Here is a 25,331-nt window from a genome sequence, read left to right as displayed (position 1 = left end):
ACTGGCACATGCAGCTCGTTGCGCAACCCTTTGAAAGCCCACTGGGGGTTGTGCAACACTTGGACGAACTTACATGCGGTGGGATGTCTACTACCGATGAATGACATCACGAACCCACAGTATCATTGGGTCAGATGGATGCGAATGAAGCTTCCCTTTTCAGCAGGCTGTCATCAAGCAATGACTTCGACTTCGACCCCGATGATTCGCAGGTCTTCCAACGTGGGCAGACAATTCGGAAAATTTGGATGGAGGTAAAACAGAAGATGAGTTCTACTATCGGACAGACTGATCTCTCGGAAAAGGTAGCACGACTAAGAAAAGCCACGGCGAGAACGAGAACAAGGTGGTTGAAGCGTAAAAGACACCGTTGTCCAGGATGTCTGCGACGCCGAGAACATCTACGTCTACACGACTGCGGGCCCAACTCAAAACAGCGCACCAGAGCAACACGAAAGGAGCAATATCCCGTATTCATAGTAAATCTTATCCTCGTATTCATTCATTCATCCAGATTGCAACTGCGTATATGCAAAAACAGCGGCCCGTACAACGAGCGACCTCCAACCAAACCCCAACGCCAGTACCCGGAGAACCAAAAGACTCGGCCCCTGCCCTATCCAACACTCAGCACGGACGCAGACCGCAAAGGGCTAGCCCCTCACTCTTCACTCGCAGAGAGCAAACGGGCCCTTGTTGTCCTTCTCCGTGTGCGCCACGACGCCACAAAAGTCCTTGCCGGGGTGAGTGTAGACGGCGCGCGCACTGCCGGTCAGCAGCGACGACTTGTCGGCGGGCTTCATTTCCTGGTCGAAGGGGAAGAGGTGGCCGTCGGGGAAGACGGGGAACTCGAGCAGCTCGGCGTGCTTGTCGTTGCACTTCCTGTTGGGCCACGTCCTGATGGCGCCGTCGCCGTTCTTGAGTTCGTGCGGGTAGCCGCTCTTCGTGTCGTGGTCGCCCCGGGGCGCCGCGTGGATGTTGCCTTCGGCCTTGTTGAGGTTGATGCGGATGTTGCCGCCGGCGGTCTTGCAGGTCACGGTCTGGGTGCGTGCGGGTTAGCTGGAGTCGGGCTTTGGGGGTTCTTTGCCGTAAGTTCTTACCGTGTTCTGGGGGTTGACGCCTTGAGCCTCGGTTTGGTTGAAAGGTGCTGACATTGCGCTGACGGCAAACAGCATGTAACAGAGGCTCTGGAAGGCGTGCATCTTGAGGCGTTGTGGATTCAAATTGGATTGAAAGCGAAGACGTGCTCAGACAGGAACGGGCTGGTACTGGTGGCTTTGTCGAGGTTGTTGAGTTTGATGGTATTGTGTTGCGTAGAAGGCGGTCATCTTTTAAGTATGCAGACGAGTATTCTTTCTTTAGAGTTTGTTTGTGGCATGGTTGTGCCGCTGCTCGAGCTGAGCATCGTGAAGGGTCTGCGGCGCGGATCAGCACAAGATATGTAGGAATTATGGAGCGGCTCCACTTGAGCTGATGCTCTGCAAGGCTACCAGACCACCGTCGCCAACATGCGCGCGCTGGACATGGATCTCAAGGAGCACATCCCCTTCTCCTTCCTGTTCCGCGGACCGCCTGGCACGGGCAAGACGTCGACGGCGTGCCGCATGGGCAAGGTCTACTACGACATGGGCTTCCTGTCCACGGCCGAGGTGCTCCTGGACTGCGGATGATCTACGTTCAGCCAACTGCGAGTCGCGAACCAACACCACCCTGCTCGTTTCATTTTTCTTTTGTAAGCAGATGAAGGGAAAGCCGGCAATCATGCGAGCCGGATCAAAGTCGACTGCCCGCGATTCGCGTTGGCTCTGCCGTGGTTGTTAGCACTGTGCCGCGATCGTCGGGGACGGGGGCCGTGCCAACAGCCTAGACAACAGCCCCCATCCGGACCTTGACGCCTTGACCCACATTGCAAGACGCTCATTCCCTTATCCTAAAGAAACCAACTGAAACAAAAACAACACCAACAGGGCGACCTCGCCGGCGGGTGGCAAAAAGCCGTCTCTACTAATAATACTCCATATCGTCATGGCATGTTCCAAAAACACTCCGTGTGGCATCACCACGTCCACACACCACATCTACAAGACCCCGGACAGCCGCTTCGCCACCACTTCCATCCCTGGCGGTCTTCCCACGAGAACTTCCGTCGCCGATCCCAACGGCGGCGCCCTCGTCATCTGCAGGCGCCTTCCCCCATCAGCGCCCTCAGCGCCGCGACGTCCGGCTCCGCTCTCACCAGCAACACGGCGTCCTCGCGCCCCCGATCCCTGCTCTCCAGTGCCACGAGGAAGGCGCAGAAGCCCGACTGCTGCACTCGGCTTCCGACGGTGGCGGCACGGTGTCGGTCGATGCCCGCTTCGGTCTGTGGGCTGGATGGAAAGATGCGGCGATGTGTGCATCTTGGACGGGCTGTGGGAGGTGGTAGATGCTGCTGGTCATGGAGGAGTGGTGGAGGTGTGGAAGAGATGAATAGCTGGCGCTCGTGGATGTACTACATGTGCGGGGACGCAGCAGAAGCACCCGGCGGGCGGGCACACGGCTCGGGACGCGAGGGGGCGGGCCGCCGGGACGCTAAGGAAGTAGTTACCCGATTTGGGGGCTAGAGTTGCAGACTGAATTTCATTGGCCGAAAAGTAAGTGATTCAAGTGATTCAATGCACGAAACATACCGACGCGTCGTACAGTTCAGTGTGGGCATAGGGCCTTGCACTATTTAATGACACGGATTGTATACTTTTGCGGCGATAACGCTCGATTCGTGACGGTCTATCATCTATCTAACCATCTAAAGTTACCCAGTCTAGAAGTTTTTCCCCCATAAACGCCTAAAATATTTCGAAATCCCTAATCTATTAAGCTTTTCCTTGAATACGATGCCACACCCACTGAGGCTTCAACCACGCATTCTGCGTGATATCCGGTACCGGGTATCTCGCGAACCTTTCCCACGATACTCAGCAGCAGTCTTGCTCCTGGACACGCCTCCGCTCCTGCCGCTGACACCACCTCGCAGCACTGAGAAACGCGAGGCCCAAAACGACGGAGCAACCGCCAAACAGCTGCGCATACAGGTAGTCACCCTCGCCGACATCTATCAAGGCACCGGCAATGGGCGGGCCGGTCAAGCAAGCGAAGCTGCCGACGGTGAACACCATGCCGACGCGGGACGCCATCTTGGACAGGTCCGTGGTCAGCTGCGACAGGGCCGACGGGAACAGCGTCTGCACCGCGTTCGAGCAGATGCCGTACAGGATCACGAACGCGTAGAAGGCGCCCTCGCTGCGCACGCCGATCCAGCCGAACAGCATGACGGCCGCGCCGCCGACGAACGGCAGGAGCGTGGTGAAGCTGCCGAAGCGCCTGTCCGCCACGTACGCGGGGATGAGGCGGCCGGGGATGCCGACGCCGTTGAGGATCATCAGGAGGGTGAGGGACTGGGCTTCGGAGATGTGGATGACGTTGCGGCCGAAGGTGGTGGTGTAGAAGTAGGCGATGTACACGCCCCACAGCGTGAAGAAGATGCCGACTGCGAAGAGGAGGTAGGTCGGTTCCTTGAACGCGTGCACGTCGATGAGCGGCTGCCCTTTGCGCTGGGTGAAGCTCCGAGGGCGCGCGAGCAAGACGATGACGACGCAGTTGAAGAGGATGACGAATCCCATGATCCGGATTGCCCAGGGGTACCCGATGCGGGGGGCGAGCTGGCGGCTGAGGACGGGGAAGACGATGCCGCCGACGGGTGCGCCGCATGCGGCGAGGCTAAGCGCGAAAGCACGAAACTTTGTGAAATATGTCGACACGAGAGCGACGCAGGGCGTGAAGAGCAGGCCGTTGCCGATTCCCTGGGCGACGCCCTGCGAGAGGAGGAGTTGCCAGTACTGCGTGACGAACGAGGTGCTGAAGACGGCCACGATCTGGAACGAGCAGCCGAGTATGAGGAGGGACCGGAAATGGCCGGCGTCCATGGCCTTTCCGGATAGCGTACCAAGGAAGAAGAGGAGGAAGAGGGAGATCGATCCCACCCAGGAGATCTCCGAGGCATTCTTTGAGAGCGTCGTCGTCCAGTGCGCTTGGAAGAGAGCGAAAGAGGAGAAGTAGCCGAATCCGTTGATGACGATGAGGTGGCTCACGAGCACCTGCGACCATGCCACGAAGCCGCCGTTGAGCTGTACCCCTGGCTGCTGCGTGGAGTCGTGAAGGCTCTCCTGGGATCCGCTCTTGTCCCCCGAAAGAGTTGAAGGTGGGCCTGACGCGCAGGGCGTAGAAGTGGGAGGAGTTTGCGTAGACATGGTGGGGATGAGAAGACCTGGGGGAGGGCTGTTGCAGAGCTCAAGCGATGGCAGCAGATTGAAAGGCGCGAGATGCTCATTATATTCCACCCACCCATCGCGCCTGCAACATGACTTCTGATACGACATGTCTGTGACTATTGATTCTTGATGGAGTTGTGACATGGTGCCTTGGTCGCCGTTTCATGCAACCCTGAGCACGGGCGTAGGAGATGCAACATTGGGAGAAATAACGTTGTAGAGGCCATCCGCCGCTTACAGAGTGGCTTGGCCGTAGCAAACGCAAGGCCGCTTTCCCCATGCTCATTCCGTGATGGCAGAATTGGGCAGTGGAACTTCCCTTTCAGCTCGCAGAGCACGCTGATGAGGCACGCGGGACTTGCCTACAGTAGTGCAGCCAAGCAACCGGACCAAGGCACCTCGAGGGCTTATTGAGGGTTAGCTCCGCGTGTGGCGGGCGGTAGGGCAGTAGCAAAGGTGATCGCCGGGGGAGCTGAGAGGATGGCGGCGAGACGGCGTACCGCAGACCCGATGGCTCGCACGCCAAAGACCCTGCATCCACTAAACTCAAGCTCTAACGTGCGTGGTGTTCCATACATGTGGATGATGGAGTTCTCCGTGGCGCAGCTCTAGCCGACCGTTGCGGGTACTGTGGTTGCTATTTCTGGGGGACAAGATTGCCTGGAACAGCCCCACGAGACGCCACAATGCTACCCGCCAAAAGCTGAAATCTGGGGAAGGGACGCAGCTGGATGGTGCTTGAATCTGATTGGTCGTCTGGCTGCCAGGCAGATGTTACGGTGCACTCCACCATGTTGCCTCAGCGAGCAGACAATGTTGCGTTCCTGAGAACACCAAGCAGTACGTGAGGGTTGTAGTAGAGTAGCATACAATTTGGGTGACAACCGTAAAGCCTCTTTCAATGTATATAACGTGCATGCTCTCAGTCCCTTTGAGATCCATCAGCAACCAGCTTCATCACACACACACACTCACTCAACCTTCCACGGTCTTCAACAATACACACCATCACCATCCACTCCAGCCTCTCTTTCAACAACACGACTACCGCTTTCGGTCTTTTATCTTCACCGCCCACATCAGCAAAAATGGAAGCCCGCATTGTCTCCATCGAGTCCCAGCTCCAGAGCCTTGCCCAGATGCAGAAGCTCGTCGTCTCCGCCCTCGGCAGCAGGCCCTCCTTCTCTCTGCCCGCTGGCCTGAACTTCTTCTCTCAGTGGGAGGAGCAGGTGTCTGAGGTCGAGTCGGCCGTGGCCGAGGCCCGTGAGGAGCTCAAGGTCCCCAAGGCCATCGGCGCCTTCCCCGATTCGGGCATCGCCACTCCCGAGGAGGAGCCCAGCGCCGAAGAGCTCGAGAAGCTCGCCAGCAACATCCTCGACATCATCCAGCGCTACGGACAGCACCTCGCGCCCAAGGACGGCGACGACCAAGAGGCCTCGTCGGGTTGGCTCGGCAAGTCCATGTTCATGGGCAAGGTGCTCGAGCAGCTCTCCAAGCACCAGGCCATCCGCATGATCCTGCCTGCCTTCCCCTGGAAGAGCATCAACCAGACGGACAAGGTCACGGGCAAGCTCCCCGACCTCGGCGAGGAGCTCGCGCTCGCACGCCTCAACCAGCTCTGCGAGGACATCAAGGCCGTCTACCCGCTCGGCGGCCAGATCCACATCGCCACCGACGGCCTGCTCTTCGACGACGTGGTCGGCATCCCCGACGAGGACACGTGGAACTACAGCGAGGGTCTCATGGCCATCGTGCGCGAGAGGGGCTACGCCGACAACATCAAGCTCCTCCGGGCCATGGACATCCTCGGCTTCACCGACCCCGAGAGCAAGCCCCTCGACCGGGAGACGTACCTCTCCCTCACGCAGCAGACGCGCGACGAGCTGATGACGCGCTACGGGCGGACCGAGGAGGAGGTCCGCGAGATGATGCGCGACGACAACGACACGCTCCTCACGTACTGCGGCTTCGTCCGCTTCCTCGAGACGGACCTGCGGCACAGCGCGGTGGCCAAGGAGGCCAGCTCGGGCAACAAGTACCGCAAGATGGTGAAGGCGCGGGCGATCCAGATGATGCTGCGGGCCGAGAGCTTCACCAAGCTCCTGCAGGACCTCTGCCCGGACTACGTGCGCCTGTCGATCCACCCCAGCACCGGCGCGGTCAAGCTCAGCGTCCCGCTCATCGTCACCGGCACCGGCGAGTTCCCCCGCACCCCGTGGCACAGCAGCCTCGCCGTCGCCCGGGACGGCTCCTACAGCACCGTGCACAGCAAGGACGTCCGCGACACGCACGTCTTGGTCGCCCGCGACGACGAGGCGTGCTCGCCCTACTACTTCCGCGAGCGCTCCGGCGTGTGGGACTGGGAGGATGACGAGGTCGTCTTCGAGCCCGTCTGCCCCAACCGCATGGTCGTGCGTCCGAGCAAGAAGGTGAACGGGCTCAAGAGCCTGAGTGCGGAGCAGCTGGAGAAGCTCAAGCAGCTGCGGGCTGTGCACACTGCTGGCCCCGTTGAGGTGGTCGGCTTCGCGAACGCTGCATCGGCCATCTGATTGGATTGAGTGATTGAATATATGGGCGCGTGGTTCGGGGCATGATATCCTGCTTTTGCTTTTTGTTGTAAATACTTAGACTTCATTGTTTCCAGCGCAGGAGTTGGTTGCTTTTCTGTTCTTTCCAAAAGGAAAAAAAGATTGTTTGATTTGTAGATTTATAGACAACCATTTCAACTGTTTAAAAGACCTATCAGCTTGAACATAACAGTGTCAACCAACGTCATCTTTTATAAACGCTTCTATTGTCTGGATTCCTTTGAAACGACAACAAGTTGATTGTGGAATGCGCGTAAGTTGCAGAAAGCATCTTCACGACATCTATAAACGATCCCATGCCGACTACGCTAACGGGATTAGGCAAGGTCATGTCTAAAGAAAGCCACTCTCTCGCTTTCTAATCTACCTACCGGTCGGTAACAGTCTGGTTAAAAAAAAAAGGTGGTGAAGCAGCATCAGCGGCATCAGGCACGAGGCGAAGGTACTGTGGCTCCAGTCCGTCGCGAGTTCGAAACCCGGCGGTGCCACTGATTTGTTCCATCGCCGAAAGGTGGTAGTAGCTACCTTCTCCGCATTCGCTTGCGACACCGGTCGGCTGGCTTTCCGGCGAATGGGGAATAATTCCATGTACGGGGTTAGGATCGTCTCGCGTGGTTTTGATAGGTGCGCTGGCCCATGCGGACGAAGATCATGCACGCCTTATAGCAGTCGAGTCGTGAGGAAAAGGGGATGCTGTCAAGCATCCACCCACCATATCTCCGCTTGCTTCCGCGCTGCGCTGCAGTATCGCGCGAGAAGTACTGCTGCGCCATTCATCCTGTCTCGGCCGTCTCCAACCCGTACCGTCCGAGCATGCGAAGCTGCCGAGATCAGCATGACAGGACCACACCAAAACCCTCCTGACTCCCTCACGATGGACCCGTTCTTGGCTGTGCTCATCCGTTAGGCAGTCACAGCGGCCATGCGGAAGGAGTCATGCGGATTGACCAACCGCAAGGGAGAGAGACTTCAGCCCACCCCCGCAAGCTCTTGACTGCGTCGCTGGCCCACTCTTGACTCTCTTCCCGCTCCATCCCAGCCGCTACGTGAGGGGTCCAAACACGACCTCTTCCCGTCTGCCTCAGCTACTGCCTTTGTCCAAGACGCCGTCCTTCACCCGGCACAGGGCCAACACCAACGAGACCCTTGAGCCTTGTGCATGCAGTGGTCTGTTTCCATTGTCTCAGAAAGGGGCCAAATTAAAGATACCCCACTCCATAGCAGATCTGAATACTTTGCTCGGGACAACGCCGCAGCCCTGCATCCACAATCACACAATGCTGTTTCGCGATATATCTGCTCGCTCGCGGCCTACTGCTTTCTTCGTGATCGCGCCCGTCTCTCATTGAATTTGCGCTTGTCACTCGTTGAACTTGCGCCCGTCACTCTTTATAACTTAGTCACTCTTTCAGACCATGGCCTTCTCCAAGCCAACCCTGCTGTCCTGCGCCGTGTGGCTGCTTGCCTGCCTCCCCGATGGAGCCGTCTCCGCTGGGAGTGCAGCTTCGGCCCCGATGCTTGACTTGAAGGCGGCTACAAAGCGCTCCGACACCCTTCGCAGAACCGACAAGATCCGGACCACTCCTTTTGTCGATTTGCTCTACACGGATGGTAAGCTTCCTCATCTCGTCACTGTGGCTTGTCCTGACATTTACGTAGGCGACAACACGAACAGCCAGAAGTCCGTCTTCTACTCCCGTGTCCAGGCTCAGTCGAACAAGCAAGTGCTCGTGCTCGAGGACATTGAAGACCAGCTGAACAGCCTCGAATGCACGGGCTCGGGCATCGAGCTTGAGTTCCGTGAGGATGATGTCTTTGCTGATGCTGAGAACGTCATCTCTCGCTTGGAAGGCGGATACGTTGTTGCTTCCCATGCTGGATGCACCGACGAGGGCTCGCGCTCTGTGTTCCTGTGGGTTTGACTTGAGAAGAAATCCATGTTCGGCTGACTTACAAGACGGCAGGGTCGACGACGTGACGAGCTCCGAAGACTCAAAGACCATCAGCATCGCCACGACCAAGAAGCAGTGGAAGCAAGCCTTCAGCCGGTTCAACATTGATTACGGATACTCCCAGGAGCACCATGAGCTCCGCCGTCATCAGATGAAGCGTAGGCAGGATCCCACCTCGCAGGTTGCCACCGCCGGCACCGCTACTGCTACTGCTACCCTGGAGCTCCCCCCTCGTCGGATGGGGCGTAGGCAGGATACCATCTCGCAGGCCGTCACCACCAGCACTGCTACCCAGACCGTCGTCTCCTCGACCGTGGTCACCTCGACTTCGACGGGCTTCTTGAGCCACCAGACCCTCATCCCTGCCGGAAACGCCTCTCAAGTTTCCGAGACCTCGGTCGCGCTCAACCTGTTCCACGAGAGCGCCAACACGACGTTTGCGCTGCCTGCTGGATTCGCCATGACTCTCCCCAACCCCCACTTCATCATCGGCTGCAAGCACTGCAAGGTCACGGGCAACCTGAACCTGACCCAGGGTGGCTGGGAGCTCGACTGGCCCGACATGGAAGAAATCACCGAGATGGACTCGGTCGCCGATGTCTTCAAGATGGGCTTCGTCCAGCTCGCGCTGAACAACTTCTCCGCCTACATCGAACTCCAAGCCACCCCGGCCGAGTCCGGCAGCCTGCAGATTCCGCTCTTCACCGCCCCGACCGCCGGCTTCAGGATCCCCGAGCTCGGCAAAGCCGGCGTCATGTTCGAGCCCGCCCTCACCTTCAACTGGGCTCTGAGCGGCGGCGTCCAAATGTCCTACGGCTTCAACATGACCATCCCCAGCGCCGTCGCCGCCCTGAACTTCACCGACCTCGAGTCGTCCACCGTGACCGGCCTGTCAGTTGTCCCCAAGCATATTCCCCCCTCCCCCCCTCCCCAGACCCACGCTAATCCCGTGTCCGTCCAAACAGCGACGACTACACCCTCACCGCCATCCCCTTCCAAGCCAACGTCTCCGACGTCGAGCTGCAACTGCACGTCGCGCTCCGGCCGCGCATCGAGCTCGCCTTCGGCCTCTTCGACGACGACCTCCTCGCCGAAGCGGGCACCTACCTCGACCTGCCCGTCGCCAACGTCAACATCACGCAGCTCGCGTCGGGGCAACACGACAGCAACTGCGAGCCGGTCGACGCGCCGCCCGCCGCAGAGGCCGACTTCGACCGCAGCTTCGCCAACCTCACGCACATCGCCGCCGGCGTCGACATCGGCGCCGGCGCCGACTTCCGCGTCCAGGCCCAGCTGCCCGTCGTGCGCGACCCCAGCTTCGCCACGTCCTGGAGCATCGCCAGCATGCCCGCCACCACCCTGCCCACCGCCTGCCTGGTCTACCAGAGCACGGGCGCGCCCGCCGGCGCCGCCTTCACGCCTGCCGCCACCAAGTTTGCGGCCATGCAGCAGCAGCAGCAGCAGGGCCAGGCTGGTGCCGGCGGAGCGCTGACTGGTGGTGGATCGGAGGCTGGTGCCGACGAGTCTTTCGGAGCAGGTAGGGTACTGTCACTTGATGTCGCTGTTGCCGTTGGCGTTTGAGGATGCATTGCTGACGAGTGTTTGTGATGGCAGAGCTGAACGTGACCATCTCGCTGTAGAACTGCCCATTGGCTATCGATTTTTACCTTCTACGACATGACTTTGTTTTCGTTTCGAGGGGATGTTGGTGGATATTGCTGAAGCGCCGCTCTTGACTTCAAGAGTGCGCCTCTCCCACCGACGTCCCATTTTTCAAAAGCGTGTTGCAAGAACGGCTGCGGCTGCACGCGCCGTGTATTAGATACGAGGGGAGAAAGATTTGATGCCATTGGTAGTTGATACCCAATTGATGATTGTCCGGGAGGGAAGAGACGCTCCGCAACCGTGTTTCGTGAGAGCTGCACCTGACTCATTATTACGTAGTTGTCATCACGGCTGCCTGGAGCGGAAGTACGGCGATGGAGTTTGTCCGGAACTCGGTTAGCGTCGGCTGGCCCGTGCAGGCCTCGCTTAGCAAACGTTAGCCCGGAAGCCGGCCGGGCAGAAGTATTTAAACCGCTCCTCCCCTCGACCCTCTTCCAAAAATTAGTCCAGGTGCAGAGGCTTTACGTGTGCAAGTGAAGATTCGTCTGATGCCACGTTTTTGCTAGTTGAAAACTACAACTACTGACCGCTTGTATTGGCCTTCGTGGTCGGTACGGAATATTTGGAAAACATCTGGCAAGACCAGCCATTTTCGTTACGCTGTGCTCGCCTTCGTGCGGGACCGTGAGGAAGATGAGGTTCGGACATCGTGCACCTAGTCGATGAGGCCTAGGTCGGCTCTGCTCCGCCCTTCGATGCTGTCGATTGAGACCTTCTGCTCCTGCGTAGGCGGACGCTATGTGCTGTTGGTCGTTGGTAACATCTGTCCGTGTCGCTCGACAAATTTTTGTTGTTGCAGGCCCCAACAGTCCTCCCGCCGGCCTTCTCTGCGTCGCCATCGATCCCCTCTTCCTGATCTCATGCCAGCCAGCTACTTTTCATCATTTCCGACACCGCACGATGCAGATTCGACGCGTCGCGCTGCCGTTTCCATGCACGTTGCTCGACCTCGACCGTGTTGCAACATAACGCAACCCATCATAACAAGAGCGTCGAAGCTGTGAGCATCCATACAGCCAGCTAGCTATGACAGATATTCCACGACCTCGACCATGTCGTCCTCGCCGCCGCCGCCGCCGACCCCAGCGCAGTGTCGCCTCCAACCGCCGACCGCGACCGTAACCACCATCGCACACGCACGCCCGCCACGCCACGGTCGTCGTCGAAGCACGCATCTCTGTCGCCATCCATACAAGCAGAGACGACTGGCTCTGGAGGGGCACTACAACCAACACCGCTGAGTCGATCATGGGCGATGGACTGGGGGCGCACTTCCCGGCGCTGTCTATAACACGTAGGCACTTTTGCTGCGGGCGTTCGAGTTCGAGTCGTCACGCTCATATACCCACACGGACTGGATGAATAATTACACATTCTGCGTCATCTCAAAAGCCTACGAACCCCGCGTCGCCTCCCCTACGCCCTCGCCGCCTCCCTAAACCGCACCTTGACGCCATCGCCCGGACAGCTCGTCAACGTCAGCCCATGCAGCGTCCTCCCATCCATGCCGAACCCCTCGACCGCCTCGAAGCGCTGCAGCAGCCGCACGACGACGTAGCTCGCCTCGGTGAGGGCGAACTGCTGGCCGATGCAGATGCGGGGCCCGCCGTTGAAGGGCAGGTACTCCCAGCCCACGCGCCTCGCCTCCCACCGCTCCGGGCGGAACGCCGCGGCGTCGGGCCCCCACACGTCGGGCCGCCGCTGCATGACGTGCACGCTGTAGCCGACCTCCATGCCCTCGGCGACGAAGACGGGCGAGCGGCCGTCGGGCCCGCCGCCGAGCGGCAGCGTCGTGTCGACGGCGGCGCGGCGCGAGTTGAGCGGCACGACGGGCTGCAGGCGCAGCGTCTCGTTGAGGCAGTGCTGGAGGAAGGCGCAGCCCTTGAGGCGGGCGAAGGTGATGTCGCCGTCGTCGCCGCCCGGGTTGGAGTCGGAGTCCGAGTACTCGCCGAATTCGGCGACGATGACGGCGCGGAGCTTGGCGAAGGTCTGCGGGTGCTGGGCGAGGAAGCGGAAGAGCCAGGAGAGCAGCGAGGCGGTGGTGTCGCGGCCGGCGAGCAGGATGTTGAGGAGCTGGTCGCGCAGGGCGACGGGGTCGCGCGTCTGGGCCGCCAGCGCGTCGAGGAAGACGTACTTTTCTTTCCTGCCGGCGCCGGCGCGCTTCTCAGGCGAGGAGGCGTCCTTGGACAAGGCCAGCTGGACGAAGTAGTCGACAAAGGCGTGCACGTCGCGGCACTGCTTCTTGAAGTCGGCCGTGTGGGCGATCCAGTAGTTCTTGCCGAAGCGGCCGGCGCGGGCGAGGTGCCACTGGGCGCGGTCGAAGGCGAAGGCGAACATGCGCTCGTCGCGCTCGGGCGGCACGTCGGCGGCGCCCTTGGTGCCGCGGTAGTTGGGCAGGCTGGCCAGCTGGCTGTCGACGCTCTCGCCGAAGAGGAACTCGGTGGCCGAGTCGAGCGTCAGCCGGAAGAAGAGCACCTGGATGTCGGTGATGTCGGTCCAGCCCTCGCGGTTGACGGGCAGCGCCCGCAGCATGTTCTGCACGTGCGCCTCCTCCAGCTTGAGGTCGCTGATCTGCTCGCGCCCGAACTGTGGCCGCAGGAGGGCGCGCGAGTGCTCCCACGCCTTGCCGTCCGAGGCAAACTGTTCAAGACAAACAAAAGACGGTCAGCCAGATGCCATGCCACTCCTGCGCGAGTGTCTGCTTACGATGCCGTGGCCGAGCAGCGGCTGGAAGTTGCCGTTGCGGCGCTCGCCCAGCTCAAAGTCCTTGAACTGCGTGGCCAGGATGGCCTGGATGTTGCGCGGCTCGATGGTGAAGAAGCTCTCCTCGCCCGCGATGACGTGGCGCATCGTCGTCACCAGCCGGCCCTCGCGCGCGCTGACGGTCGCGATCCGCTCCTCGCTGTACTCGGGCAGCCGCTTCTCCCGGTCCGCCTTGAGCAGGTTCCGCACCGTCTGGATCCCCAGCACGTCCCACGCGCTGAATATCGGCGCCGGCTTGCACCCCAGCTCGCGCGCCCGCCGCGCCCGCTGTCGCGACTTTGTGACGGCCGCGATGGCCACGTAGAGGACGTAGGCGGCGATGGCCCAGAGGCCGAGGAAGGTCGTGGGCTTCATTGTCGTTGGCCACTTGGAAACAAGGGTCCGAGTGCGGCGACGGGTGTGGTGTTGTAGTAGTAGTAGTAGTAGTAGTAGAAATGGAACACGAGGGAAGAAGACACGGGCCAGATGAAACAGAGGTCTGGAGACGAAAGAGACAAATCATCCGGACCCGAGTGGTGGCAGGCCAGCACCTTTTCTATGCAGGGCTGCAAGGCATGTGGACCTGCGGGGCTCGACCTTCTCCGTCGGGGGATCCGTCCGGGCCAAGACCCCAATATGGAAGGATGTGTAGCAAGCATCATTGCTGTACGTACGGTTCGCTTTTGGGGAAACCACTTTACGGGCGAACACGGCAGTCGTCACTGGCTACGACCACACCAGGACCGGGCATGTTGGCGCGGCCGCGGTCCGCCCGCCACAGAATGGGATGCTGATGATACTGACTGTTCCTCCGGCCGACTGACGCAACCTTGAACGTTGCGACCAGGCGGAGTTGGTGGTGGAGCATTCTCCACGGCCTGATTGGGCGGGGCGACTGCGCCGGACCAGCCTCCAGAGAAACTAGACCTCTGCGCCCCGCGGGAGCCGGCACGCCTGGTCTTCCCGCTGCGCCCGTGGGCCCGGCGGCGCATCTTTCGTCCGACCCCGCTTGCGACATTCCTACCGCTTTCGGCTGATGAGTGACGCCTTGGACGTTGGCTGGTTCTACGTCAAAAGAGCCCATGCAATCACAATAGTAATACGCGTATTAGGAGCTCGAGCCTGAGTCTAAGCCTGAGCCCAATCCTGAGCCCAAGTGTTCTGGGCACGCCGAGTCTCAGGTCAGCTTGGCTGATGACCGAGTCAGATACCGACACATACCAAACATAAAATCTGCAGGTCTTCAAGGCAGCTGTCCACGATGATTGTTGGGATTCGGTGTTTCAGGACCATTATGACCTCTACTGTCGATAGGCGACGACAGGCATGTCGTGGACTCCTTCGCAAGCTATCCGCCGGAAGATATGGGGTAAAAAAAAGCTCCTATTGGACCAAAACATTACGCGAGCTACAGTATAAGCGCTTGTACCGGATGTACCGGATGTACCGGATGTGGGGACAAAAGGATGACTGGGGCTTTTGCGCAAGGAGCTGCAGATCATTAGGCAGCCAGGTATGCACATCCAGTCAGATCGAACCGTCGTCCTTCCTACGAAATACCCGAAGTGCCCACCACACTTGATGGCCGCTCTTGCCTTTTCTCCCCCTTCTTTGCCGACATTTCCATTTCTGGATGAGAGATTGCTCTTCTCACTATTCCATCTCCCACCAATCAGTTGCACGGGGAGCGCGCTTGAGAAAAAAAACGTAATAATAAATCCTTCGCCGATGACTTCCTAATTTGGCCGACTACTACATACGTTGGCAACATCAAGCCGAGATCCCGACGCAATCTGGATGCCAACTCAAGAAAAAAGGAGACCGATCATGCGACAATTCCAACACTACCCACGGATGGATATGGAGGAACGTGTTGACAACGTTTCTTGTACGCATTCATTACCGCTGTTTGATGAATGTGTATCCGTCAATGATCAGAATGGTGGAAGTCCAATTTCGAGAAGGTTGACTCTTTGCAGACTACTCTTGACCTCTTTATTTCAGGTTCACTAAGTATCTTTTATGGATGACAAAAGGCATAGTGCGGGTCGGAGTTCGTTATCAACGCATAAAACTGCCCCGGACTGCTGCAGAAGCCATGTTACTGTCGGAATGGTAGATGTTCAAGACGTGTTACAGAGTGAGAGGACACAGAGCCACTCTGGCATTTCAGCTCAATCATCCACCATCTATATCATTCTGCCACCGTTTGCGCCCAACGAATTTACGTCTGCCCGCCATCCTCATCAAGTGTAAGCGTCGTTCCATGGCTACGGTCGCCGGGTAGCAGCCAAGTGGCGGCCCAGTCATGCAGCAATGACGTGGACGGGTGGCCGGCTTATCGATAAGAAAAAAGTGACGCTCTGGTGCGTGCCCCGCGACCTTGCAGTGAGTCAATCCGCCCAACTTTCGCCATTGCTCCTCACCACCACTACTTGCCCGCCATGCCGTCCATCCACATGCTCGACTACGTGGCCGGGAACGTCCGGTCACTCGTCAATGCCATTGAGAAAGTCGGGTACAGCGTCGAGTGGATCCGTTCGCCGGAAGATGTGCCCAAGGCAGAGGTACGCTCAAGTCCCGCCAGAGCTGGGCTTTGCTCGTGTGTGCTGACAGGCGGCGTCGTAGATTCTGATCATGCCGGGCGTCGGGCACTTCGGGCACTGCCTGTCCCTATTCGCGAACGGCGGCTACGTCGAGCCGATCCGGAAGCACGTCTCACAGGGGAAGCCGTTCATGGGCATCTGCGTCGGCTTGCAGGCGCTGCTGGACGGCTCGGAAGAGAGCGAGACGGTGCCTGGACTGGGATTGATCAAGGGCACACTGAAGCGCTTCGACGACTCGGACAAGAGCGTGCCGCACATTGGCTGGAATTCGGCGAACACGTCGGCGAAGAAGGAGGAGGGAGTCACGACCGGCGAAAGCATCTACGGCCTGAGACCGGACAGCAAGTACTACTACGTGCACTCGTACGCGCTGCCGTACGTTGCCGGCGAGCTGGAGGGCCAGGGCTGGACCGTCGCGACTGCCCGGTACGGGAACGAGGAGTTTGTGGGCGCGCTGGCAAAGGACAATGTGCTGCTGACGCAGTTTCACCCGGAGAAGAGCGGCGCCGCGGGCCTGCGCGTGCTGAAGGCTTTTTGCAGCGGGCAGAAGGTCAGCGCGCTGCCGGCGACACCCTCGGCGGCGGCGTCGCGAGAAGGGCTGACGCGCCGGGTGATAGCGTGCCTGGACGTGCGGACCAACGACCAGGGCGATCTCGTCGTCACCAAAGGCGACCAGTACGACGTGCGGGAGAAGGACGGGTCGGGCGGCGAGGTGCGCAATCTGGGCAAGCCGGTGGAGATGGCACGCAAGTACTACGAGCAGGGCGCCGACGAGGTGACGTTCCTCAACATCACATCGTTCCGCAACTGTCCCGTGGCGGACCTGCCGATGCTCGAGATCCTGCGGCGCGCGTCCGAGACGGTCTTCGTGCCGCTCACCATCGGCGGCGGCATCCGCGACACGGTCGACACGGACGGCACCAAGTTCTCGGCGCTCGACGTGGCGTCGCTGTACTTCAAGTCGGGCGCGGACAAGGTCAGCATCGGGTCGGACGCGGTCACGGCGGCCGAGGAGTACTACGAGCGCGGGCGGACGCTGGCTGGCACGACGGCCATCGAGACCATCTCGGCGGCGTACGGCGTGCAGGCCGTCGTCGTCAGCGTGGACCCGAAGCGCAAGTACGTGGCGTCGCCGCAAGACACGACGCACCACACGATCAAGACGGCGTTCCCAGGCCCGAACGGTGAGGAATACTGCTGGTACCAGTGCACGATCAAGGGCGGGCGCGAGACGCGCGACTTCGACGTCAGGCAACTCGTTCAGGCGGTCGAGGCCATGGGCGCGGGCGAGATCCTGCTCAACTGCATCGACAAAGACGGCTCCAACAGCGGCTTCGACCTCGAGCTGATCAACGATGTCAAGGCTGCGGTCAAGATTCCCGTCATCGCCAGCAGCGGCGCTGGCAACCCGGGCCACTTCGCCGAGGTATTTGAGAAGACGCCGACGGATGCTGCGCTGGGCGCGGGAATGGTGAGAACATCTTTAATTTTTTTTACTGCGAATTGTCTAGCTAACTGGGATGCAGTTCCACCGCGGCGAGTTCACTGTGAAGCAAGTCAAGGACCATCTCCAGCAGGAGGGTCTGCTCATCAGGCAGTTCGAGGACGAGATATAGAAATAGATTCGCAATGGTAAATGGAAGTTTATTTGAAGTCACAATCTGAAAGCGCATTGGACGGAGAGTTGTGGCGTCATTATATTTGGCGGCGCGCGCATGAGCCACCCCCACCAGGGCCCGAGCCGCACCTCGTGGCAGGTGGCAGCCCCTCGCCCGCGTTACCAGTCTCCGTCAACCACAACCCGTCCATCTCCACGCCTCTCTTTTCCCTCGTCCTCTCGCACCCCCCCAATCATGTCGATCTCTTCCGGTAGGCCCTCTCTCCCGACCGTGTTCCGCCGTCTGCTAACCGCACTGCCGCCAGCCGCCATCTGGGCCGCCGCACCCACCACGACTCGCGGCCAGCCGACCCAGCTGTCCTCCGACTCCAAGGGCGAACGCCTTGCCTACGCGGTACCAATCCCCGCCCGCCGCCCCCAATGAATCCTGAGCTCACGCCCACCAGTCGGGCAAATCCATCTTCGTGCGCTCCATCGACGACCCCGCCGTCAGCCGCCAGTACACCGAGCACACGGCCCCGACCACCGTCGCCCGTTTCGCTCCCACGGGCTTCTATGTCGCCAGCGGAGATGCGTCTGGTGCAGTCAAGGTTTGGGACTGCGTAGGCGAGGGTGCAACAAAGGGTACTCCAGAGACGGACGGCTGCACATTAAAGTAGGAGGCCGCTGACCAGCAGAACAGGCGACTACCACATCATTGCCGGCCGCATCAACGACCTCGCCTGGGACGGCGACTCGCAGCGCATCATCGCCGTCGGCGAGGGCAAGGAGCGCTTCGGCCACTGCATCACCTGGGACAGCGGCAACAGCGTCGGCGAGATCTCCGGCCACTCGTCCCAGATCAACTCCGTCTCCATCAGGCAGCAGCGCCCGCTCCGCGCCGCTACCGGTAGCGATGACACCAGCATGGTCTTCTACCACGGCGCTCCCTTCAAGTTCAACACCAGCCAGCGCGGCCAGCACAACCGGTTCGTCTTCGGTACCGCCTTCAGCCCCGACGGCACCCACCTGGCAACCGTGGGCGCCGACAAGCGCATTTGGCTGTACGACGGCAAGACGGGTGAGGCCAAGACACAGATTGGCGACGGCGTGCACACTGGGAGCATCTTCGGCGTGTCCTGGGACAAGGACTCGAAGCGCTTCGTGACGGCCAGCGCCGACCAGACGGTCAGGATATGGGATGCCGAGACCGGATCAGCCGTGCAGACGTGGCGCATGGGAGAGGAGGGTGTCGTCAGCATTGGCGACCAGCAGGTCGGCGTCACCTGGCCCGCCGGCCGCAGCGACGGCACCATCATCTCGGTTGACCTGGACGGCAACCTGAACTACCTCGCCGAGGGCAGCGACAAGCCCACGCGCGTCGTCAACGGCCACGCCAAGAACATCACCTCGGCGACCATTCAGGACTCGACCTTCTACACCGGCAGCTACGACGGCCGCGTGCGCGCGTGGGACGTCGACACCGGCCTCGCCGAGAACGTCGACGGCGAAAGCCACAGCAACTTCGTCGCCGGCTTCTCGCCGTCGTCCGAGGCAGGCGAGCCGCGCGTGTACAGCGTCGGGTGGGACGACACGCTCCGCACCATCTCATCCAACAGCAAGACGTTCGCGGGCTCCAAGACGGAGCTGCACTACCAGCCCAAGGGCGTGGCGACGAGCGGCGACGTCGTGCTCGTGGCCTCGCCGTACTCGGTGTCCATCTTCAAGGACGGCAAGGAGGCCAGCTCGCGCCCGATGCCGTACCCGCCGACGTCCATCGCCGCGTCGGGCAAGCTCGTGGCCGTCGGCGGCGAGGACAACGTCGTGCGCGTGTACGAGCTCGACGGCACGTCGCTGCGCGACATTGGCGTCGAGCTGAAGAACTCGACGTCGGTCATCTCCACCCTCGCCTTCTCCCCCAGGGGCTCCTACCTCGCCGTCGGCAACACGGGCGGCAAGATCCAGGTGTACGACGCCAAGAACGAGTGGGCGCTCGTGACGGACCGCTGGTCGGCCCACACGGCCCGCATCACGGCCGTCGCGTGGAACGACAGCGAGGAGTACGCGGCGAGCGGGAGCTTGGACACGAACGTGTTTGTCTGGAGTCTGGCGAATCCGGGGAAGAGGGTAAAGCATCTCAATGCGCACAAGGAGGGGGTTAATGGCGTGGCGTGGGTGGGGGCCGGCGCGGAGAAGGTGCTAAGCACGGGTGGGGATGCGACGGTCAAGGTGTGGAAGGTTGAGGGGTTGGTCTAAGGGTTCAACCGATTTAAGATGGGTGTGCGTGTAGAGGTCAGGTCGAAAAGTTGTTGTGAGTAGTACCCGAAATTCCAATCAATGACGTCACAGTATCTCTTTTACCGTGTCTTGAGCACCACACTGGTCCGGTCCGGTTTCTCCCCAGTACTGCTGGCTCCTTGACCAATATACCGTACAAAGTCGTTGAATTGGACAACTTGGCACCAGGGACCATTCGCGGGGTAAGTGATTCTGCACCAATCAATCAATGGATGGGCCACTCTTTCTCGCTATACTATTGGTTGCAGAACGGCTTACCGTCAAATAATCCCTGGTTCCAAGTTGTCCGATTCAACGAGTTTGTACAGTAGGCCTTTTCTTTGCCTATTTCTTTTCGTTGTGGAAGTGGCCAAATGAGCAAGTGCGGAAAATGTACCACCACAGACCCACTTTCCAGTCAAGGCTAGCTTCAACCATGGTACGCTTTACAGCACCGTACGAAGCTTGTGACAGAACGTTTACCTAAAAACTACCAACTCATTCAAACCTCCAATGCCCCGTCGATGACTCAGTAGGCGACAGCCTGTGGATTTTCTATTGCAAGATGAGAAGAACTCCGCCATGGGAAAGCACGCGGGGCTCCGATTGAGCGTTTAGACGCCGAACATGTGTTCAGACTGGACCCTGTCACATGGATGGTATTTTTTTTTCCCCGTGTGGTGTTAGTTTGGTCGGTCAGAAGTCTAACCCACGGTGAAGACCCTGGACCCTGGTGAAAATCCTAGCTCCCGTTCACAGTCTAACGTCGAATGCTGGTTAGAAGCCAGCTGGCCTTTCTTTTATAAAGTCCGCTAATGCCCACCAGCAGCCTTTGTCTACGTACGCACCAAAAAACTTCTCTTCAGCTACTCTGAGCTACTCTCCAGCTACTTTTCAGCAACTCTCCAGCTACTCTCCAGCTACACTTTAGCTACCCTTCAGCTACACTCTAGCTACACCACAACCAACACACAAAACACAACACACATCATGGATGCACTCTTCGCCTCCAGCTCCGCCTCCATCGGCGACAACAATAACAATAACAACAACATGGCCAACAAGAAGAACAACTCCACCACCACCACCACCACCTTCACGACAACAAGCTACCACCACGACAAAGCCCACGCCCGCCTCTGCGACCAAATCGCCTCGGACAAGTTCTCCACCACCGGCCTCGCCCTCTACACCTCCCTCCACCACATCCTCCACCAAGCAACAACAACAACAACAACGACGACGACAAACGCCACCACCACCACCACCACCCTGCCTTCCACATCCCCCTTCCCCTCCAGCAGCTCGGCGCCACCACCGCTCCTGCAGCTCACGATCAGGACGCTCGTCCGCTGCGGCGTCCCCCGCGCCCGCGCCCAGCGCCTGGAATGGCACGCGTCCGGGCGGCGCGACGCGGCGCGGCGGGTGCGCGAGAGGGTCGCCGACGCGGCGAGGTGGCACGGCGGGTGGGACGCGTCGGTGGAAGAGGCGGAGAGGACGGCGTGGCGGGTCGCTGCTGGCGCTGCTACCGGCGCTGCTTCTGCTGGATCGAAGAGGGGCGGCGGGCCGGGTGATGATGATGGTGGTGAGGAGGAGGAGGAGGAGGAGGAGGAGGAGGAGGAGTTGGCGCTGGGTGCGCGTTTGGGGAGGGGCGTGTGGGATTTGTACGGGGAGTACTGCTGGTTGGTGGGGTGTTTGGCGAGGGGCCGGTATGGGGATTGCAGTGTGGGCTGGGGTTGCTTGGTGGAGGATGTGAGGAAGGTTTGCCGGCTGGTTGAGATGGCGATGATGTTGAAGAAGGGGACGAAGGGCTTTTTTGTGGAGCAGTGAGGAGGGGTGGAGCGGGTTAAGTGTTTGGGTGGTGGCTTGGTTTGATATGGGGCACTTTACATTGTCTCGTGATTGGTGTTGTGGTGGTTTGAGGAGTTGAGAGGATAGAGGCGTTTTCAGCATTTTGGGATTGTCGCGCTGGTCGAATGTATTTGTCTAAATGCTCATTCAGTAAAAGTGTCGTTGCAATGCTTCTGGAAACAAGCCGTACGGCTATGTTTCAGTCTTTCCTTGGCGAAGCTGACTGAGGCTGTGCATGCCAGCCATCGTCCTGCAACTAGACCTATCTGTACCACCCCAGTCGGATTAATTACTTCTCCGCCGCATTCTGCTGCGCCCCGCTTTTTTTCGTTGGAGCCTTAACCATCTCGTCAACCTCCTCACATGCTTTGCCGCCCTGTTCAAAGTGCCAAATGGAGCATTGTCAGTGTCCGCGACCCGATCTGCGGGACATGGGTGGCTATCGTTCCTGTCTCAGCTGCGGTTCGCAGGGTAAGCCAGACGCCCCCAACAACCATACTTCCCGCCGACGAGGCTGACATGGACTCCGACGAGAAAGTGACGATACGTCCAACCTCAAGTCAAGACCCTTTCCGCTATCAACAGTTGAATGATGCGTCCGAGTTCCGGTTGCTTCGTCTCTTTCCCGGGTCGCCTGGTGACAAGCTTGGATGCGACATCTTCCACGTGAACCTCCGACAACTCCCGCGATACGAAGCTGTGTCATACACGTGGGGGAACGACCGTCTCTGTCAAGAGCTGTACTCAACAAAGGGGCTGATCAAAATCACGGACAACTGTGCACATGCTCTGACAGCCTTGAGGTATCCCGAAGACGAGCGAGTCCTCTGGATAGATTGCGTCTGCATCGCGCAGGCAGACAAGCAAGAGAAGAATCACCAAATCCCACTGATGCCCCAGATATATGCTGGAGCGAAGTGTGTACTGATACACCTCCATCACATGGACACCTCGGGCAACACCGAAAGGCTTTTAGACCTACTGCGCAAGCGCACGACTGCGTCTGCCTGCAGGACACATCGGAAACAAATGGCTAAGCTACTATCTCTACCATGGTTTTCCCGGATTTGGGTTCTACAAGAAGTTGTTGCCGCCAGCAGGGCTATCATCGTTATTGGTACGGAATCTCTGAACTGGCAATACCTATCGATTGCGAACATTCAAGCAGTCGGCTTAGGCTCAACCGACCTGAGGAAGAGGGTTCCTCCGGTCCTCTTGCTGTCGGACGCTGATACGAAACCCCTGAAAGACCATGCCTCACTCCTTGCAATGGCCCGCAGCTGTTTATCCGGTGACCCTCTGGACAGAATCTATGCTCTACTCGGCCTGGTCGACGAAAGAGCTGGCATCAACGTGACACCCGACTATAACAAATCGGCTCGGGAACTTTACACTGATGTCACCCTTCAGTTTCTTAGAAAAGACAACTGCTTGGACTTCCTATCTGATACTGGCCAACCCAAAATAGCTGGACTTGGTCCAGACGCTGTTTCGACGTTCCCGGATGCTAGAGACATGGAATTGGAATTTCTGAGAGCGGTTCAACCATTCCATGATGAATTGATGAAGACCCCCTCTACTTTACGCTCGAGTAAACAGTGCCGCACTTCTAGAATGCGAACCTGGAGACTTCTTTGGGAAAAAATTGACTCCCGTATCACAAACTACGTCGACAAGTCGGCTTTCAAATCCATCGTATTTGAAGATTGGGTGCGATTCTTCAATGACATGCGAGCAGGATTTGAAAAAGCCTTTTCGGTGTTCAATAAAATGACTTATGATCCGGACCCAGAGTTAGATAGGATACTCAGACGGAGATACTACAGACAATCGGTGGAGAGGATCAGGTTGCTTGAGGCTAATCATATCTATTCGTTGAAAAAGGAGGTACTTGAAGCGATCATGGAGAAGCACGGGACGCTTCTTGTTCCAGAGTACCTTTTTGGGCGCACCAAGTCGCCACAGGAAAACGCCGAGGGGCTGGATGATGAAGACTTGGCTTTGCCGTCCTGGGTACTTGATTTCCGCCATCATGCACGCATTTCGTCCTTCGCCCGCTGCAAACCGGATAAATTTTCAACAGGACCGGTTGCACGTTTCCAGCCAAGCACTAGCGATTATCCAAAGCCTTCTCTGCAGGTCATGGCCGTATTCGTTGACAAAGTCTCAAGTACACATCGCAAACCTGGCGAAAGAATCCAATTGTGGCACACTTCTTTCTTATTTGAGGGGGAAGTGGACGTCCCGTACTCAACCTTCCAGCAGGACTTTGCGCAGGACCTGAGCAAAGTGGGACATGGCGCTACTTTGGAAACCATACGAGCATTTGCAGCCGGACGGAAAGTAGCGCTAACGGAGAGGTCCCTTGCAATTCTTCCAGCAAACTTCAGAGTCGGCGATATCATCGCTGTGGTGTTTGGTAGCACTGTACCATACCTACTCCGGCGCAGAACTTCCGAAGCCGACAGATTCGAGGTGCTTGGCGAATGCTACCTGCATGGCATCAAAGGACCAAAATGCGCCCCGGATTACGCAGACCTTCTCGGATGCTTCAAAGGTTGTGTTTTGGAGGAAGCGGGACGGGCTGAATTGCCGTGGAGAACAATTTTCTTGGAGTAACGGTGTTTATACTTTTACGATGACCATGATTGCAATGATGTTACAAGGCTAGAGGGTTTGTCGGATCAGAAATGAAGCAGTTTCGCGTTTCACGGATCAAACTGAAGATTACAACGCGTACCGAAGCACATGCCGCTTTACATTAAAAAAGAAACAACCCTTGATCATCTATTCTTCACCATCTGGATACCCGGCGGCGTGAAGCAGTCTCCACGGTAGTATATGCCAGATGCCCACACCCGCCGCAGTTGTTCGGGTCCCCAATCCGGACAATCCGTCCTCCCCTTCGCTATCTCCACGCCTCGTCATCCTTGGACCAGCCCCGCCGTTGGAGTGGCTGGGTGTGAGAGGTGGTAATTGCAGGCGACACATCATGGTTGGGGTCGAGAATATCACACGCGCAAAGAAGGTTGTAGGTACCGGAGTCACCCACGTGCCCATGTGGCTCTACGCTCACACCTGACTCTCTTCTTTACACCCCCTGCCCATGACTACGCTTGCTTATGAGCGCCACTCCACTCTTCTGCTTCTACTCCGTACACGCCACCGTAGCAGCTGTTCTGGTAAAGATGAGCCAGGATCCGTGCGAATGGCTTTTTGCTATTGATTCACAGAACCAGGCCACTCCCCTCCGTTCTTGTTGTCTCGCTAGTAGGCCCATAGTCTCCTAACCCACGCAGTCTCGTCTACGACACTTGCCGTCATAAATCAATGATGTCGTCCATCACCAACTTTCAATACTACACCGTATCATTAGTCCTTCAATCCTACCACCATTACCACACCTTGCCGTCGTCATTCAACCCAGTGTCTGAACACGGCCTGGCTCCAAATCACCGTTTTTTGATCAAAACTTCCACGGGACAGTCTGGGTATAACTTCATCAGGCCTCTCTTGCCTTGACGGAGGAGAAGTGCACGTATTCTCAAAAGCAAAGAGGCGGGAGGGGCAGTGGGAAATATGGCTTACGCGCAACGCGAACAGTCACACCTGACCAGCATCACCCGTCGCCCGCTGCTCACCACTCAGCGCACGTGTATAGCGCCGCTCTTCCGTTTTTCTCTCCTCAACGGTTCGCAGAACAGCCTACGACAGCCGCATCACTCAAAACGTGTTTGCCGTGTCGA

General features: G+C 58.6%; 10 protein-coding genes across 10 annotated transcripts; 7 read left to right on the top strand and 3 right to left on the bottom strand.

Annotated features, from left to right (window-relative positions):
- Positions 1–668: 668 nt before the first annotated feature.
- On the bottom strand, positions 669–1,202 carry BKCO1_10000013 (ribotoxin; the record flags this gene model as incomplete). The annotated part of the gene is made up of 2 exons (XM_020269266.1): positions 669–1,040; positions 1,101–1,202. The coding sequence occupies 2 exons, from the start codon at positions 1,200–1,202 to the stop codon at positions 669–671; spliced, it is 474 nt and encodes a 157-aa protein (XP_020125234.1).
- A 174-nt stretch (positions 1,203–1,376) lies between these two features.
- BKCO1_10000012 (aaa family atpase) lies at positions 1,377–1,670 on the top strand (the record flags this gene model as incomplete). Its single annotated transcript, XM_020269265.1, has 2 exons — positions 1,377–1,413; positions 1,486–1,670. 2 exons carry the CDS (start codon positions 1,377–1,379, stop codon positions 1,668–1,670), a joined length of 222 nt encoding a protein of 73 aa, XP_020125233.1.
- Positions 1,671–2,954: 1,284 nt separating this feature from the next.
- Positions 2,955–4,286, bottom strand: BKCO1_10000011 (mfs monocarboxylate transporter; the record flags this gene model as incomplete). Its single annotated transcript, XM_020269264.1, has 1 exon — positions 2,955–4,286. One exon carries the CDS (start codon positions 4,284–4,286, stop codon positions 2,955–2,957), a length of 1,332 nt encoding a protein of 443 aa, XP_020125232.1.
- Positions 4,287–5,395: 1,109 nt separating this feature from the next.
- Positions 5,396–6,856, top strand: BKCO1_10000010 (pyoverdine dityrosine biosynthesis; the record flags this gene model as incomplete). Its single annotated transcript, XM_020269263.1, has 1 exon — positions 5,396–6,856. One exon carries the CDS (start codon positions 5,396–5,398, stop codon positions 6,854–6,856), a length of 1,461 nt encoding a protein of 486 aa, XP_020125231.1.
- A 1,454-nt stretch (positions 6,857–8,310) lies between these two features.
- Positions 8,311–10,428, top strand: BKCO1_1000009 (gpi anchored protein; the record flags this gene model as incomplete). The annotated part of the gene is made up of 4 exons (XM_020269276.1): positions 8,311–8,506; positions 8,555–8,807; positions 8,860–9,738; positions 9,813–10,428. 4 exons carry the CDS (start codon positions 8,311–8,313, stop codon positions 10,426–10,428), a joined length of 1,944 nt encoding a protein of 647 aa, XP_020125228.1.
- A 1,500-nt stretch (positions 10,429–11,928) lies between these two features.
- Positions 11,929–13,629, bottom strand: BKCO1_1000008 (cytochrome p450; the record flags this gene model as incomplete). The annotated part of the gene is made up of 2 exons (XM_020269275.1): positions 11,929–13,152; positions 13,219–13,629. 2 exons carry the CDS (start codon positions 13,627–13,629, stop codon positions 11,929–11,931), a joined length of 1,635 nt encoding a protein of 544 aa, XP_020125227.1.
- A 2,069-nt stretch (positions 13,630–15,698) lies between these two features.
- BKCO1_1000007 (imidazole glycerol phosphate synthase hishf) lies at positions 15,699–17,476 on the top strand (the record flags this gene model as incomplete). Its single annotated transcript, XM_020269274.1, has 3 exons — positions 15,699–15,821; positions 15,883–17,331; positions 17,387–17,476. 3 exons carry the CDS (start codon positions 15,699–15,701, stop codon positions 17,474–17,476), a joined length of 1,662 nt encoding a protein of 553 aa, XP_020125221.1.
- A 237-nt stretch (positions 17,477–17,713) lies between these two features.
- Positions 17,714–19,713, top strand: BKCO1_1000006 (actin cortical patch; the record flags this gene model as incomplete). The annotated part of the gene is made up of 3 exons (XM_020269273.1): positions 17,714–17,872; positions 17,925–18,102; positions 18,161–19,713. 3 exons carry the CDS (start codon positions 17,714–17,716, stop codon positions 19,711–19,713), a joined length of 1,890 nt encoding a protein of 629 aa, XP_020125220.1.
- Positions 19,714–20,724: 1,011 nt separating this feature from the next.
- BKCO1_1000005 (uncharacterized protein) lies at positions 20,725–21,564 on the top strand (the record flags this gene model as incomplete). Its single annotated transcript, XM_020269272.1, has 1 exon — positions 20,725–21,564. One exon carries the CDS (start codon positions 20,725–20,727, stop codon positions 21,562–21,564), a length of 840 nt encoding a protein of 279 aa, XP_020125223.1.
- A 384-nt stretch (positions 21,565–21,948) lies between these two features.
- BKCO1_1000004 (heterokaryon incompatibility protein or allele) lies at positions 21,949–24,204 on the top strand (the record flags this gene model as incomplete). The annotated part of the gene is made up of 1 exon (XM_020269271.1): positions 21,949–24,204. The coding sequence occupies one exon, from the start codon at positions 21,949–21,951 to the stop codon at positions 24,202–24,204; it is 2,256 nt and encodes a 751-aa protein (XP_020125222.1).
- Positions 24,205–25,331: the final 1,127 nt, after the last annotated feature.

Source organism: Diplodia corticola, assembly GCF_001883845.1.
Source record: "Diplodia corticola strain CBS 112549 chromosome Unknown scaffold100, whole genome shotgun sequence".
NCBI lineage: Eukaryota > Fungi > Ascomycota > Dothideomycetes > Botryosphaeriales > Botryosphaeriaceae > Diplodia > Diplodia corticola.
This window is presented reverse-complemented; position numbering and strand designations above follow the sequence as displayed.